This window comes from Hemiscyllium ocellatum, chromosome 28, assembly GCF_020745735.1.
Source record: "Hemiscyllium ocellatum isolate sHemOce1 chromosome 28, sHemOce1.pat.X.cur, whole genome shotgun sequence".
Taxonomy (NCBI): domain Eukaryota; kingdom Metazoa; phylum Chordata; class Chondrichthyes; order Orectolobiformes; family Hemiscylliidae; genus Hemiscyllium; species Hemiscyllium ocellatum.
In genome coordinates this window covers 31,622,768-31,638,488 of record NC_083428.1, presented here as the reverse complement: position 1 = coordinate 31,638,488, position 15,721 = coordinate 31,622,768, and the positions used below count along the sequence as shown (strand labels likewise).

Sequence of the window (15,721 nt, the reverse complement as noted above, 5' to 3'; positions counted from 1 at the left end):
CTCAGATTCTGTCACAATATTATGCAGATTTTATATACATAGGCTTAAGATTTTTATTATTAAACATCCTGGAATTGGCTGTTTCAGGTTCAGCGAAAGCACCTGAATTTTTCTGTGATAGTTAAAAAATAACTGCATCAGTTAGTGTCAACTTCTATTTAAATCAGCTTGCAAGTGATGCTCATGCAGCAAAAGTGCTCTGAAATGTGCTTTATGGAATTCCAAATGGTCAGGTGAAGATCTCTGAAAGGTTGCAGCCAATTTTTTTTTCAATCAAAAGGTCCACTTATGTGTAAACTCACGGCCACCATCACCTCTTGTCATGATTTTCTTTACTGCCAGTGTCTGTGGGAGTTTGGTGACTGTCTTTAGGCAGATCAATGCAAGCAGCTAATTCATCCCTCTTGTTCATGGCAATTCGCAGCTGTTCTTTGATCACCTGTATCCTTTGCTCCAATTCTTTTAGTTCAATGTCACGTACGTTCTTCTCACCCTGCTGATAGTGCTCAATCCCGCCGTTCTCACAGATCACCCCAGGTGGTTCCTTTTCTGATTTGACCATGTAAGGATCCCGTGGACAGGCCTGAAGCTCAGACTGGGTCCTCCTGTTGCCCTTGACCACTGCCCTTCTCACATTGTTCCACCTTGCCTGGGAAGTCACTCGCACCGTAGTGGGTGGCACCTTCTGGATCTTCTGCAAGGTGCATCTGTGAAACACAAAGCTATTACCATGCCTTTCCTACATCTCCATTCAGCTTTGCTAAAGGGTAACTCATTGCTCAGCTCTTAAGTCATGCAGAACATCTGAGATAACTACATTATTTCTTTCAGGTGTCAGCACTTTGAGCACTATTTGCTAAATCAGGCCCAACAGCCAAAACATTATCAAGGCAACCTCTATGCTATATCACTTAATCTGCTCTCTAGCAATAACATTGCAATCTGTCCCATCTCCAATGGTATCTCGTGGAATGTTTAATCTATCCCAATATCCTCCTGTTTCTTCTTGGTCATCAGGTGTGAATCCAAATGCTTTTCCATGGGTGTAAACTGTTACAACTTTGGCTGCTTTTGCTGAACATCTGGCTTTGTCCAATAATTCACCATATCCTCTCTAGCACAAAGCCCAATGTGGCTACATTTGGAATACTGTCTACGTTTCTGGACACCACAGATTAAAAAGGATTCAATGATCTTGAAAGGAGTGCAGAATAGATTCAGCAGAATGTAAACAGGATTGCCAAGTGGTGAGTTATGAGGGGAGATTATGGAAACTAGATCTATATTTCATGGAACATAGAAGGCTAAATGATAATTTGATTGAAGTTTCAGGATTTTGAAAGGAATTCACAGGGTCAACAGAGACAAACATTTTCCATAGGCAGGCAATTAAGAACAAGGGTATATAATCTTTAAAGTTGGGGTTGGATTATTCAGGAAAGAGGAGAAAGTGAGGACTGCAGACGCTGGAGATCAGAGTCGAAAAGTGTGAAGCTGGAAAAACACAGCTGGTCAGGCAGCATCTGAGGAGCAGGAGAAGATGAAGAGCTTCCTGATGAGGGGTTTATACTCAAATCATCGACTCACCCGCTCTGCTTTTCCAGCTCCACACTTTTCGACTATTCAGGAAAGAGCATTAGATTAGATTAGATTACTTACAGTGTGGAAACAGGCCCTTCGGCCCAACAAGTCCACACCGACCCGCTGAGGCACAACTCACCCAGACCCATTCCCCTACATTTACCCCTCCACCTAACACTACAGGCAATTTAGCATGGCCAATTCACCTAACCTGCACATTTTTGGATTGTGGGAGGAAACCGGAGCACCCGGAGGAAACCCACGCAGGCACGGGGAGAATGTGCAAACTCCACACAGAGAGTCGCCTGAGGCGGGAATTGAACTCGGGTCTCTGGCGCTGTGCTCACCACTGTGCCACCGTGCTGCCCATTGGGTTGGGAAACAGCACCACTCGCCAAAAAATAGCAGCAGATATGAACTCAGTTACTAAATTGAAACCTAACGCAAGCAGATTTACAATAGCCAAGGTTATTAAACAATATGGAGCCAAGGCAGGTTATTGGAGCTATAAGAGTCTATCTTAGAGAAGTGCTGGAAAAGTGCAGCTTCCTCATTTCCCCTCACCCAATCTTACTTTAGTTTCAAACTTCCAGCTCAGTACCATCCTCATGACCTGTCCTACCTGCCAATCTTCCTTCTCACCTATCTGCTCCACCTTCCTCTCTGACCTATCACCTTCATCCCCACCCCCATCCACCTATTGTACTCTTGGCTACTTTCTCCCCAGACCCATCCCCCCTTCCATTTATATCTCCACCCCGGAGGCTCCCTGCCTTCATTCCTGATGAAGGGCTTTTGTCCGAAACATTGATTTTCCTGCTTTTTGGATGCTGCCTGACCTGCTATTTCCAACACTCTAAACTCCAGCATCTGCAGTCCTCACTTTTGCCTATTGGAGCTATAATATAAATCATCATAGAATAGTGGAATGTGAGGGGCTGAATGGCCAATTACTGCTCCATAGGTCCTAGTTCTGTGTTCCTCAGCAAATCAAATTGCTGTTGACTTTGATATCACCTCCACCTCTGCAAACTCTGCATCATATTTCCTTCCCATTTTAAAAAGTAATTCCAATCTTCTATGTATCTCTGAATAACAGAATCTTGATTTTGAATCCTACGGATAAAAAATGCCAAATAAGTGGTTGGGGTCAGGGATTGGGACTTGATTTTAATTTATTATCAATATTAACTCTGTATTTTATATTATTCCTTGACCAATACTGCCCTTAGAGCAGTTATTTCTAATTATTTAATATTCATATAAAAGCCTCACCTTTTATCTGTCTTCACTTTCTGAATTTTCTGCTCTTCAAAGTTCATATTTAAAACGCGATGGATTTTCTACAAAAAGGAATGATGATCTGTTATCACTCGAGACAACAGAATTTACTGCACTTGGTCATAAATAAAAGACCAACAATCAGGTGACAGACAAAGTTAGAAAACAACTTGAAAAGTGGTGTGTCGTTTCTGAGTGTGGCTGGGCAGTGAGTGAGAGGACTGTGCAGTCAGGACAGCAAAGCCTGATGCAGACTCCAGTCAGTGACTCCATGTATTCATTTTCTGGAATACAGTGATACTGGGATATTGGGAATACCACTGTAAGTCTAGCTGTGATCAGGTATTTCAGCAGACGCTGCCGATTCTCCAGCACCTGGAGCATTCATGGTCTGGAGGATCAGTTACACAATGAGACATGGGTTGGTGAGCAAACTGCTCCCAAGATTCCTTTTATGCTGCTTCATTTCAGCATACATAGGACAACATAAGGTGATCATCGCTCAGAGTCTTCTGATTATAATCACAATTCAACGACACGAGGATCCACATACCATCTGCTACTGCATTGATGCTAAATTATTCAATGCTTTCCTCACTTTGGACTGTGTAAATTGCATTCAGTAATTTAACAGTATTCAGCTGGTGAGTATTAATGGGGAATTCACCTACCATCATGTGAGTTGACCGAATGAAGGTTTAGTTTTGGATGTGCATGATATGTTTCTTTGTATTAAAAGGCTGAGAGTGAATAAAGTTCAGAGATGGACGATTTTCAATTTGATTTTCCAAGTTGTAAAGAGCAAAGTGTTGGTATGAAAAGTCTCACCTGGCTTGTGTGGAGCCAATACTTAAACCTTTTCCGTTTCCGAATCCTTGGCAGGACCAGTCTGTAGACGATCTGTTCCCCAACAGTCGTCAGTAAAGAGCCAGCGAAGCCCAGGCACAGCAAAACAAACAGCCCTGAGAAATGTTTAATGCCCATTTGTAATGTCTGCAAAAAAACATATTTCAAATTTTAGTCTCAGAAAAGAGAGTTAGGGAGAAGTCAGTGCGAGACTGTGTGTTGGAACAGACATCAGCTTCTCGTGGTCTCAGATGTATTGCACCAGAGTGACAAGAGGACATTCATCACTACATTCACAGTTCTGTGTTCCATGAGACATACTAGCTGCTGTCAGCATCCAGGGAATGCGAGTCTCCTGACTTGATTGCAAATCAGTAGCTGACTCATTTTATCTACATAATCACTGCAGAGGTGACTGAGAGGTGACCTTAATGAGGCATATGAAACACAAAAAGCAATGAAAAAGGCATGTACTAAAAGTTACTTCAAACTAAATAGGTTTGATAGAACAGGATAACACAAGTTCACCATCAAGATGTAGAACTGATGTTCAGGAAGCTGTTCCTGACTGGAATGAACAAAACATGGAATGAACTTCAGATGGGGTAGAGAGAATGGCATCACCTACGAAACTAATTGGAGGCTGTAACAGTGTAATATTGGCTCTGATGACACTTACAGATGCAAAGTCCCCCCCAAATGCATTGACAGTAAGGTCAGATTTTGTGAATATTTTTTAGCTAATGATATTAGATAAGGCTGGGAACAAATAGGCTTCATGTTTCTCACCTCTGTCACCTCAAACGTTCGTTTTCCACATGGGACCATCTTGTACCACTTGTCATGCAGCATATCCATGAATCCATCAGATTTGTAGCGACTGATCAATTCAGAAATGTTGGAATTTAACCCTATGTTCTGCGGCAAGCCTATTCCATACCCTATAAAGACAAAAGAAAAATATTTTAGCTTAGATCTTCACCAACAGCAGTGAATCCTCAAGAGGTTAACAAAACAGGCAGGCGTTTCTCAGGAACCTGAACCGTTGTCCAAATTTTAAAGCACTGACTTATGAAAATCAGTTGCTGGCAGAGCGATGATCATCTTAGCACAGGCTGGTAATCTGAGATGTATAATCAGTAGTGCAAAGAGCCATGATTCTGGCTAATTATTCAAATAGATAGATGATAAGGCCAGGGCACTGGCATCATTCACTGTGCTCCCTCAAGTAGTGCCATGGGATTCCTAACATCTCCCTGAAGAGAAAGATATGCCCTTGGTATAAATCTCATGCAAAAAATGGATTTTTGATGATGCTGCTCTCCTTCAGTACCATGTTGAAGTGTCTATATCGGTTATGTGCTGAAATTCTGTAAATGAGCTTGAATGTACAAGCTCTTGACATCAGAGGAGCACGCATTACCAATCAAGTCAAACGAACATTAGAAAAATGAAGTTATTTATTAGTTTTATGATTTATTTGACAGTTGTTTGATATCTAAGATTAGGTATCACATTGTGCATTCGTAATATAAATAAACAGGAAATACTGTGCTGCTGTAAAGTCTGAGGGAGAATGCCTAATCTGATACAAGGTAAAATGTACATTTTAGGCCCTAGCTGAAAGCTGTGGCTTTTAGAATCATATAATCCCTATAGTGTGGAAGTAGGCCATTCAGCCTGTCGAGTCCACACTGACCCTTCGAAGAGCATCCCACCCAGTGCACCCCCCACCCACAACCCTGCATTTCCCATGGTTAATCCATGTAGCCTGTATATTCTGAACACTGTGAGCAATTTCCCATGGCCAATCCACCTAACCTGCACATCTTTGGACTGTGGGAGGAAACTGGAGCACTGGGTTGGAGAAAGGATGCAAATAAAGCACTATCAAGGAAGATCTCTGCATTTGATTCTAATTTTATAAGAATTCAGAATGTGACACAATGCTGCTTTTAATTTTTCTGAGTTTTTGTCTGACTTGTATACAACTCACACAGGGCACGTCACACCTTCAATGCATGATGTGGGCCGACATGGCACCTATGTTAAAGTTCACCTGAGAATGTAACTTCAAAAAAGTTCAGGAATTTATCTATGAAAGAATTAAAACCAACATGGTCATTCTAAAAGATGAGAGACTTAACAACAATTCAAGTCTTTTTCAATATATAATTCCAGTTACATCACACTGTAAACCTTTGCTATAAATTCTTGTGTCTTATGATCTTATACTCCACAACCACCTGATGAAGGAGCAGCGCTCCAAAAGCTAGTGCTTCTAAATAAACCTGTCGGACTATAACCTGGTGTTGTGTAATTTTTAACTTTGTACAACTCAGAACAGTAGTTTCTTACCTTCGATGGCAAATGGCTTCCCCACTGTTATCAGCTTACAGTCAGCATCAATTGACACTTCATAATCCAACAAAGCCTTGTCCATGATAAATGCGTCCAGTTTTGATGGATCACTCCTGCAATTCAAAGTAATTGTAATTAAAAGTGAGATCTCTATCTTTTACAGAACAGAAAGTTTTATCTCTACCAGGATGTCTCATCTCAACTGCTGCAACTGTTTGTCTCTGAAGTTCTTAGCACGGTACAGTTCATAGTTCTCTCACCACTACATCTAAATATACAGTAATACAGATTCAAACACAATCCCCTAGGTTAAGATTTCAATGCAATATTGAAGTAGTACTGCATTGTTACAAGTGCATTCATTTGGAAAGGTCATTAAACCAAGGTTCTCTTTTTATGCATATCTCTTTATTTAAAAACAATACTTGATACAAACTGCAATAAATTTTCTAACCATATTTCTACAAAGGATTTTGAAAAACAATCGAGCAGAAATGTATAGAAGCTACAGAGAATTCTTCAGCAGATCAATTAACTCACTGGTACTGACACATCCCAGAAAATTGGGTATAGTGCATATGCTCAAAGTTCACAATCTGTATTTAGTGAACAGAATCATAAAGTAACAAACCTAAGGCTAACATTAGTGGAACACTGAGGCCTTCAACTGAAACGTTTAGATCAGTGGGTAAATTGAATTTCTGCATGAGATACATTTCATTGTAATATTAACATTTTGCTTATGACATCATTTTGGAATATACAAATATCAGTTATTGTGATGAAAGTGAATTACACAAAATTCACTTTTCCTGAAAGCATTTTGTATGTGACATTGGATTAGAAGTTGTACTACAAATTTAATGGTCAATGATAAAGGAACAACACTCACTGTTCACTTCAGCTGACTAGAGATTTTTGAGATTTTCTGTCATTGGGTGATTGATATATAGGGGCTCAGCAGCATCTCTAAAAGAGCAGCCAATTCATACTCGAATCTACCGTGGCATTGACTCTGCAATGACAGTGTGATGGAATCCTTCTTTTTCTCTCAGCATTGTTTGTACAAAAAACCCTACCTTTATGTACTATCAGTGAAAAGCTGGAGTTGTACCAAAGAATAAGTACTGGAGCTCAGTTTTTAGAGTTGAAGAGTGAAATAACTTCACAGAGGACAGTGTCCCATCAACAAGTCACCCTTTATTTATACATGAACAGTCCTTGACTTTAGTACTGCCTCATTCAGAGTCAGGTACCAGAGTGTCTCTCACCCTTTTATGTCCACTAGGGCTCCTTGATTGGACCAGATTAACAGCCTCAATTGGGGAACTCATATTCTATTAGGTCCAGCTGGTTGACATCATCACAATCACTACAAGAGGATCATGGACACAGGAAAGAATCATTATCAACCAAAACAGTCATAGTCATTGAAGCAGTCCATGATGGAGGAACTTCTGAGAGGGGGCTTCAAGGTCAGATCGGCAAAAGTGAAGTTTAATTAGAATTGATGACCCACTGTGTCATTAATATCTCAGGGGGGATATTACTGATTTTTCTTGATCACATTTGCTATGTGTTGTGTTCTAAAGAATGTTTGATATAGCACCCATGATTACCATATGTTTATTCTGAGTGTTAGAAATAAATTGTACATGTACTGTAGATTGTATTACAGTTCCAAATTTTATAAAATTTATCACTGTACAAAACCATGGAATCTTAAGGTTTTATGTTAGTAGCAAGTATTCCGCAGACATGCACAAACACTCGCAAAATGGATTAATGGATTTTAGAGAAAAGACATATTATTTTAAAAATAGGATTGAGTTGTGGGGTCAGGTGACCCTTTTATTCATGTTAGTAAAAATAGAACTACACAAAGTATTGGAACCAGCATTCATGTCAGGGCAAAATGATAAAATACAAACAGACTGTTGAGACAGTATGCAAATACAATAGACTTCTGTGGATTAGAAATTGTCATTACTCAATAATTGAAGAAATGGTTCACAATAGACTTACGAACTTAATTTAGCTTCAGAATGGAATTTCAAAGAATGGATTTGGCAAAAAATGTTTTCTATTATGACGGTAAGAATGTGTCCCATTGTTTGACAACGGCTGAGTCATCAGAGACCACTTGAGAGGACAATAAAAGACAGATACTATAGTCAAAAGACAGAAACAAGGCTCCTGCTGAGGGACATTTAATAAGACACATTTATGGAATAGCAAAAAATGAGAAAAAAAAACCCAGACAAGACAATAAACAGGCACTGACTAGGATCCACCAACAGCCAGAGAATTTAAACCAGCCTTTACTTACTGATGTGAAGGAGCAAATAATGTTTACAAAAGAAGGGTTCAATAGATCGCGACTGGAGTGAAACAGGGACACTTGTTCATGTCAAACAGTAAACCATTGTAAATCTGTAATCTTCAGACCCTATTTCTTCACAGGCCTGCCATGTATCAAGACTACATCTCAGGAGAAGTGAGTGTCACAGTGATTCCTGCAACTTTTTCAGGTGAGAGTACGTTACTCTTGTGTAATCACTTTTCCTTAAGTGTGTGTTTACTTGAGTGTGGAAATGAATGTTATTGCAAATAGATTTCTGCTGTTAAGTAACAAAAATTTATCTTTCTTTTCTTTGAAACTTATGAGAAAATCTATCATTTATTTTTGAGAGTTATATTCAAAAGGATTGAAACAATTTTCTTTTAACACATGTCTTTGTGGTTGGTTGAGAGCTGGATAAAAGGGGAACGGCCTGTCATCTCTTCCCTGCCTGCAGAAATTGGATTGTCTTTAGGAAATGTTTTATATAGAGGATTTCATTGGAATGAAAAACCTAGAAAGTTAGATGTTTGTTCAGTAACAACATTAACTGAGATCACAACAACTGGGAGCATTTGGTGGGATTTTTTAGTTCAGTGGATTTAAAAGAAATCTGTGTTTATTTTAAGAGTATATGATAGTTCTGGACATAAAGCTGCAGAAAATAAGCAAAGGGAGACAGATGAGTTCCTAATTGGAAAAGGTACAACAAACAGCCTACTCAGAAATTGAAGCAGAAACAGTACTAGAGTGTTATTACTGGAAAGGCAAAGTATTAATGATGAAAGGAGACCACCTCAAGTATCAGCTGATGAGGAATGGACAGTGGTCCATCAAATATTAATTCCAACTGAGTGTCAGAGTGAAAAGTTATAAGTGGTTCATGGAATTCCAGCAGCAGGTTACATAGATATTTGGAAAAAGTCTAAAATATTAAAATATTTTTAATTGCTTGCATTACATTAAAATGTAGTCACAGCTTGTCAAACATTCCATACATGGCAGATAGTGGGGAAACCCCAGTCCTCGATGGAACCTGCGGCTTTAATTATGAAACTAGCTTTTGAAGAACCATTCAGCAGGACTTTAATAGATAGTGTAGTACACCAACCCAAACTCAGGAATGGGAATCAGTATATTTTAATCATTAACCACAAAATTTCCTGAAGCAGTGTGTTTCGGGGAAATTACTACAAAAAGACATTGGAAACGTTAGTTCAATTATTAACAAGATATGGATTACCCAATGAAATACAATTAGATCAAAGCTCAAATTTTAAGTTAAAAATGTTCAAATAAGTTATGATTATTTTGGGAATGATGCAATTTACATCTTTTGCTTATAACTTCAAGGACCATTGGAAAGATCACATTAAGTATGAAGATTATGATTACAATTTATTGTCAAGAATGTCTTAATGATTGGAGTAAAGGAATTCCTTTATTGCTATTCACCATTAGGATTGCTTCTAGTGAGTATAATTTAGTCCTTTTGAACTGATTTATGGACATGCAGTGAGAGGACCAATTAAAAACAACTGGATTTATCAGGGTTCAAAAACAATACTTCTACATATGTTTTGAAGTTAGACAAAAAGGTCACCAAAGCATGTGAGCTGGCTAAAAAATATTTGAAGGATGTTCAATACACAGTGAAAACTAAAGCTGATTAAAAAGACCAAAGTTTTCTTTTTCCCTGAAACAAATTGTTATTATCAGTCTCTGTAAAACCTTTATAAGAACGATTCATTTGTCACATCAGAAAGAAACTCACTGAGGGGAATTATGTAGTGAATAGTCCAGACAAAAGAAAGCATCAGTGATTGTGTCATGTTAACATGATTAGAAGATACTATGACAAGGATGAAAATTAGGATATAAGCATACTTATGGTTGTGAAAGAAATAGCAAGTGAAATAGAAACATTAGAACAGTTGGAGATCCACCAGAAATTGAATACTCAATTGGTGATACTCCAACAAATAGATTGGAAACATGAAGATGTTTAAAAGGTTAAGATAACATCATGTTTTATCAACTGAAATGACTTCCAAAGGCTATTACAGAATTAAGTTAATGTGTGGAATTGAGGAAAGATAAACAGGCTTGTTATTCTTTAATGTAAGACACGTACTAACTATAAAACAATTCCCTTACAGACACAATCTGAACAGATTAGCACAAGTAAAGGAAGAGATTAAGTTTATAATAGGCAATGACATTTCTAAACCAAGTCACAGTAGCTGGAGCTCACTTATTGTGATGGTGCCAAAACCAGATACGTCACAAAGGCTCTGTATTGTTTATCACAAGGTTAGTGGTAACAAAATTCATACTCTGAATCAATTAGGTATGCATGATTTATCACAAAGGTCAATTTGCTAGAGGGATATTGATAAGTTTCTTTGATTGATAGCATCAAAGAACAGGTATACTTTATCAATGCAAATGATTGTTGTCTGGAATCAATAATGCACCAATTATTAACCAAAAGTGATAGAAGGAATCTGTAATTTTGAGGTTTTCTTAGATTGGTTGATTGTTTTTGGTCCAACTCAGGAAGAACATTTACACCACTCAACTGAACTAAATTGATCAGCTACAAAAAAACAATTTGGTGATAAATCTGGCTAAGAGTCACTTTGCCAAGGCAAATGTGATTTATTTTGGCCACATTGTGGAACAAAGTCAAGTAGCAGCTAAAGAAGGGAAAGTGCAGGCTGTTTTCCCTTGCCAAGAACAAAATGTAAAATGTTGCCTTACGTTGTTGTGAGTAGATTCTATTGCAGGTTTTATTGAGAGCTTCAGAACCATTATGATTCTGTTGAAGAACAGAAGAAAATTTGAATGGATTCCAGAGAGTGTTAAAGCATGTCTGAAAACTTGAAAGCACTGCTGACAGCTCCCCTGGTTTTAGCCATGCTGGCTGTTGATGCCAGTGACATCGGTGTGGGGGCTGTTTTACTCTAAGATGATGAGATGGGGATTGAATGACTTGTTAGCAATTTTTCAAAGAAACTGAATGCATGTTAGCAAAAGTCTTCAACAACTGAAGACACAATGGGCAGGATCTGACAGGTGGCTGAACAATGTGTGCTGTCACAGAATCTGTGAGGAAGAGAGTCTTACGTTACAGGAGGATATAGACAGATTAGTCAAATGGGCAGATTAGTAGCAGACGGAATTTAACATGGATAATATATATATGTAAATGTGGCTGTACAGGACATTGGTTTGTCCATTTTTTGAATATTGTGTCCAGTTTTGGTCTCCCTCCTGTAAGAAGGATGTTGTGAAATTTGAAAAGATTTACAAGGATGTTTCCAGGGTTGGAGGGTTTGAGCTATGGGGAGAGCCTGAACAGTCTGGGGCTGTTTTCCCTGGACCGTCAGAGGTTGAAGGGTGACCTTATAGAAGTTTACAAAATTATGAGAGGCATGGATAGGATAAATAGACAAAGTCTTCCCTGGGGTCGGGGAGTCCAGAACTAGAGGGCATAGGTTTAGAGTGAGAGGGGAAAGATATAAAAAGGAACTAAGGGGCAACTTTTTCATGCAGAGGGTGGAATGAGCTGCCAGAGGAAATGGTGGAAGCTGGTACAATTGCAACATTTAAGAGGCATTTTGATGGGTATATGAATAGGAAAGGTTTGGAGGGATATGGGCCGGGTACTGGCTGGTGGGACTAGATTGGGTTGGGATATCTGGTTGGCACGGATGGGTTGGACCGAAGGGTTTGTTTCCACATCTCTATGACTCTATGCTGGTAAATGGCAATTTTATAGCAGACACTTTATTAAGAGCACATGTGAAGGACATTAAGTGATATGGTGCAGATGAACCAATGTAAAATAAGATTGTTGTATAATCCACTGTATGTTTAGTGTCAATTTGCTATTACTATTAGTGTGACATAAAAATACTGTTAAGTTGCTTTACAAAAAATGGAAATACTTCTACAGTTATATTGACATTCTTTTTTGGGGGAGATGTGATGTGAGGTGTGTTTATATATATTTTTCAATGTAATTTATTTTGAATATTTGAATTTTGAACTAGTGGCATATTGATTTTCTCTGTGTCTGAAAGGATCAAACCTGTAGTATGATTGTAGTCATGGTCATTTCTTTTAAAACACAGGATGAGAGGGAAACATCTTTGAGAATGATGGGGATTTGTTTACAATGGGAAGGTTTATAACTGTACAGAGTAAACATTGTAGCATGTTCAGCTTTCAGATCAAAGATTCTGGAATTGTTGTTTTGTGTGGCGGGGAAATCATACATTGCTGGATAAAATGTTTTTTGGGATTTAGTTTGGTTGTTCTGCAGAAGACTTGGCTGTAGCTGAACATGGAAAACAGTTGCTTCCAGAAAGGGAAATAGTTTAGGATTGTGAAGAAAAAGTGTAAGGAGTTTGGTTTAAAAGTTCCAGACCAGGAGTATTTGATCATAATCCTGAAAGGGTTATGAGAAGCTAAGGCGATCTATGCTCAGTTATATGATGAATCAAGGCAGAGGCTATCAGATTCTCATGACCAGCTATTGAGGCTTCAGCTAAGTCAAATCCTCTGTGAAATGGAGAAAACAATACATTCTGATATGAATACTGTAAATTACTGTTTTGGGATTAGTGGGGTCATATTTTACCATGTGTTTCAAAATCTTTCAACATGTGTTATATGTAAACAGCTTATTCTATATTATAGTTATTTTGTTTGCATAATTCAGTTGTATTAGTAAATCTAAATCGGTGACATTGCATGTTTGTGTTTCACCATCTTCAAATACCTCATTAAACCAGAAAAATATAATCTATCAAACCAGATTTCAATCGGAGATCTGACTTGTCCTGCAATAACATCAGCTGTAATATCATCAGTATCTCATATCAGAACATTGTGAATCTGCAATGTGCATTTATTATTGAGTTCAGTCAAAGGATTGCTTTACGTGCCTGTGCATACAAATGACACAGATCGATACAACGTTATGTCGTAACTGCATTGTCATTTTTCTTACTTCAGATGTGCCACTCCATCCAATGTAGTTGGAACATTGAACCGTCTTGTGTACTCATGCATTTCAGGAAAACTCATCTTCATATAGTCCTCAGCACTGCTCTCTCGCACTGTTCCAAACCGGAAACCCTGAGACGGATGATGAAGCTGAACAACAAATATAACAAAGCTAAATTCAACTTGGAAAAGTAATGCATACCATCCAACAACAACGTATAATTATCTGGCATCTTTAAAGTGACAAAACATCCCAAGTTGATTCATCTTATTTTAAGAAAGGGTTATAGAATCATAGAATCTCTATAGTGGAGCAAGAGGTCATTCGACCCATCGAGTCTGCAATGAGCCCCTGAAGAGCATCCCACTCAGACCCAGCCACCCTATCCCTGTAACCCCTCATTTACCATGGCTAATCCATCATGTCCATTTCACAGAGGTATTAGTAAACAGACTATGAGACCAAACTATAATAAAGGAGATATTAGGTCAAATGATCAAATGCTTAGTAAAAGAGGATGTTTTAAACAGCGTCTTAAAGGAAGGTGAGGATGTCGAGAAGCAGAGTGGAGGGGTGTACAGAGGAAATTTCAGAGCCTGGAGTCTTCTGAAGATATGATCATCAATGGTGCAGCATTTACAATAGTGGATGCTCCAAAGTCCAGAACTCAAATTTCTCAGGTGTTATTGTGCTCCAGGAGATTAAGGATGACAAACTCTAGGAGGGATTTGAAAACAAATTTGAGAATTTCAAAATCACGATGTTACTCATCTGGAAATCGATGCAACATCAAAGAACAAAGAACAAAGAAAATTACAGCACAGGAACAGGCCCTTCGGCCCTCCAAGCATGCACCAATCCAGATCCTATAATTAAACCTGTTCCTATTAAACCTGTATTACTCTGCTTCCTGCCCATTTGTGTATCTATCTAAATAGATCTTAAATGATGGTATTGTGCCCGCCTCTACCACCTCAGCTGGCAACATGTTCCAGGCACCCACTATCCTCTGCATAAAGAACATTCCATGCATATTTCCCTTAAACTTTTCCTGTCTCACCTTGAACTCATGACCTTTAATAATGGAGTCCCCTACTCTGGGAAAAAAACTTCTTGCTATCCACTCTGTCCATACCTCTCATGATTTTGTAGACCTCAATCAGATCCCCTTTCAATCTCCATCTTTCTCATGAAAACAAATGTAAACTACTCAACCTCTTTTCACAGTTAGTGCCCTCCATACAAAGCAACATCCGCACCATCTCCAAAGCATCTACATCTTTCTGGTAAGGTGGCAACCAGAACTATACGCAGTATTCCAAATATGGCTGAACTAAAGTTTTATACAACTGCAACATGACCTGCCAACTGTTGTACACAATACCCCGTCCAATGAAAGAAAGCATGCCATATGCCCTCTTGACCACTCTATCAACCTGCGTTGCCACCTTCAGAGAAAAATGGACCTGAACACCCAGATCTTTCTGTACATCAGTTTTCCCCAGGGCTTTTCCATTTACCGTATATTTCGTTCTTGAATCGGATCTTCCAAAATACATCACCTTGCCTTGGCCGAATTGAACTCCATCTACCATTTCTCTGCCCAACTCTCCAATTTATCTATATTCTGCTGAATTCTCTGTCAATCCCCTTCACTATCTGCTACTCCACCAATCTTAGTGTCATCTGCAAACTTGCTAATCAGACCACCTATACCTTCTTCCAGATCATTTATGTATATCACAAACAACAATGGTCCCAAAACAGATCCCTGTGGAGCCCCACTGGTCACAGTTCTTCATTTTGAAAAACTCCCTTCCACTACTATTCTCTGTCTCCTGCTGCCCAGCCAGTTCTTATCCCTCTAGCTAGTACACCCTGGACCCCACGTGACTTCACTTTCCCAATCAGCCTACCATGGGGAACCTTATCAAATACCTGACTGATGTCCATGTATACAACATTTACAGCCCTTCCCTTATCAATCAATTTGTCACTTCCTCAAAGAATTCTATTAACTTGGTAAGACATGACCTTCCCTGCACAAAACCACGTTGCGAATCAGTGATAAGCCCATTTTGTTCCAAATGTAAATAGATCCATTTCCTCAGTATCTTCTCCAGTACCTTCTTTATCTCTCCTGCAGGCTCACTGGTCTATATTCACCTGAATTATCCCTGCTACCCTTCTTAAACAAGGGGACAACATTAACAATTCTCCAGTTCTCTAGGATCTCACCCATGTTCAAGGATGCTACAAAGATATAGAACATAGAACATAGAACAATACAGCAC

At 38.8% G+C, this 15,721-nt stretch overlaps 1 protein-coding gene across 1 annotated transcript in view; it reads right to left on the bottom strand.

Annotated features, from left to right (window-relative positions):
* Positions 1 to 236: 236 nt before the first annotated feature.
* grin3bb (glutamate receptor, ionotropic, N-methyl-D-aspartate 3Bb) overlaps positions 237 to 15,721 on the bottom strand; it is a 74,743-nt gene continuing 59,258 nt past the window's right edge. Inside the window, exons 4-9 of the mRNA XM_060846596.1 lie at positions 13,431 to 13,576; positions 6,067 to 6,182; positions 4,498 to 4,649; positions 3,691 to 3,855; positions 2,857 to 2,924; positions 237 to 707 (exon numbers count right to left, since the gene is read on the bottom strand). Of these exons, the coding sequence (XP_060702579.1) occupies positions 311 to 707; positions 2,857 to 2,924; positions 3,691 to 3,855; positions 4,498 to 4,649; positions 6,067 to 6,182; positions 13,431 to 13,576 (1,044 nt within the window). The 3' untranslated portion in view covers positions 237 to 310. The remainder of the gene's footprint in view (positions 708 to 2,856; positions 2,925 to 3,690; positions 3,856 to 4,497; positions 4,650 to 6,066; positions 6,183 to 13,430; positions 13,577 to 15,721) is intronic.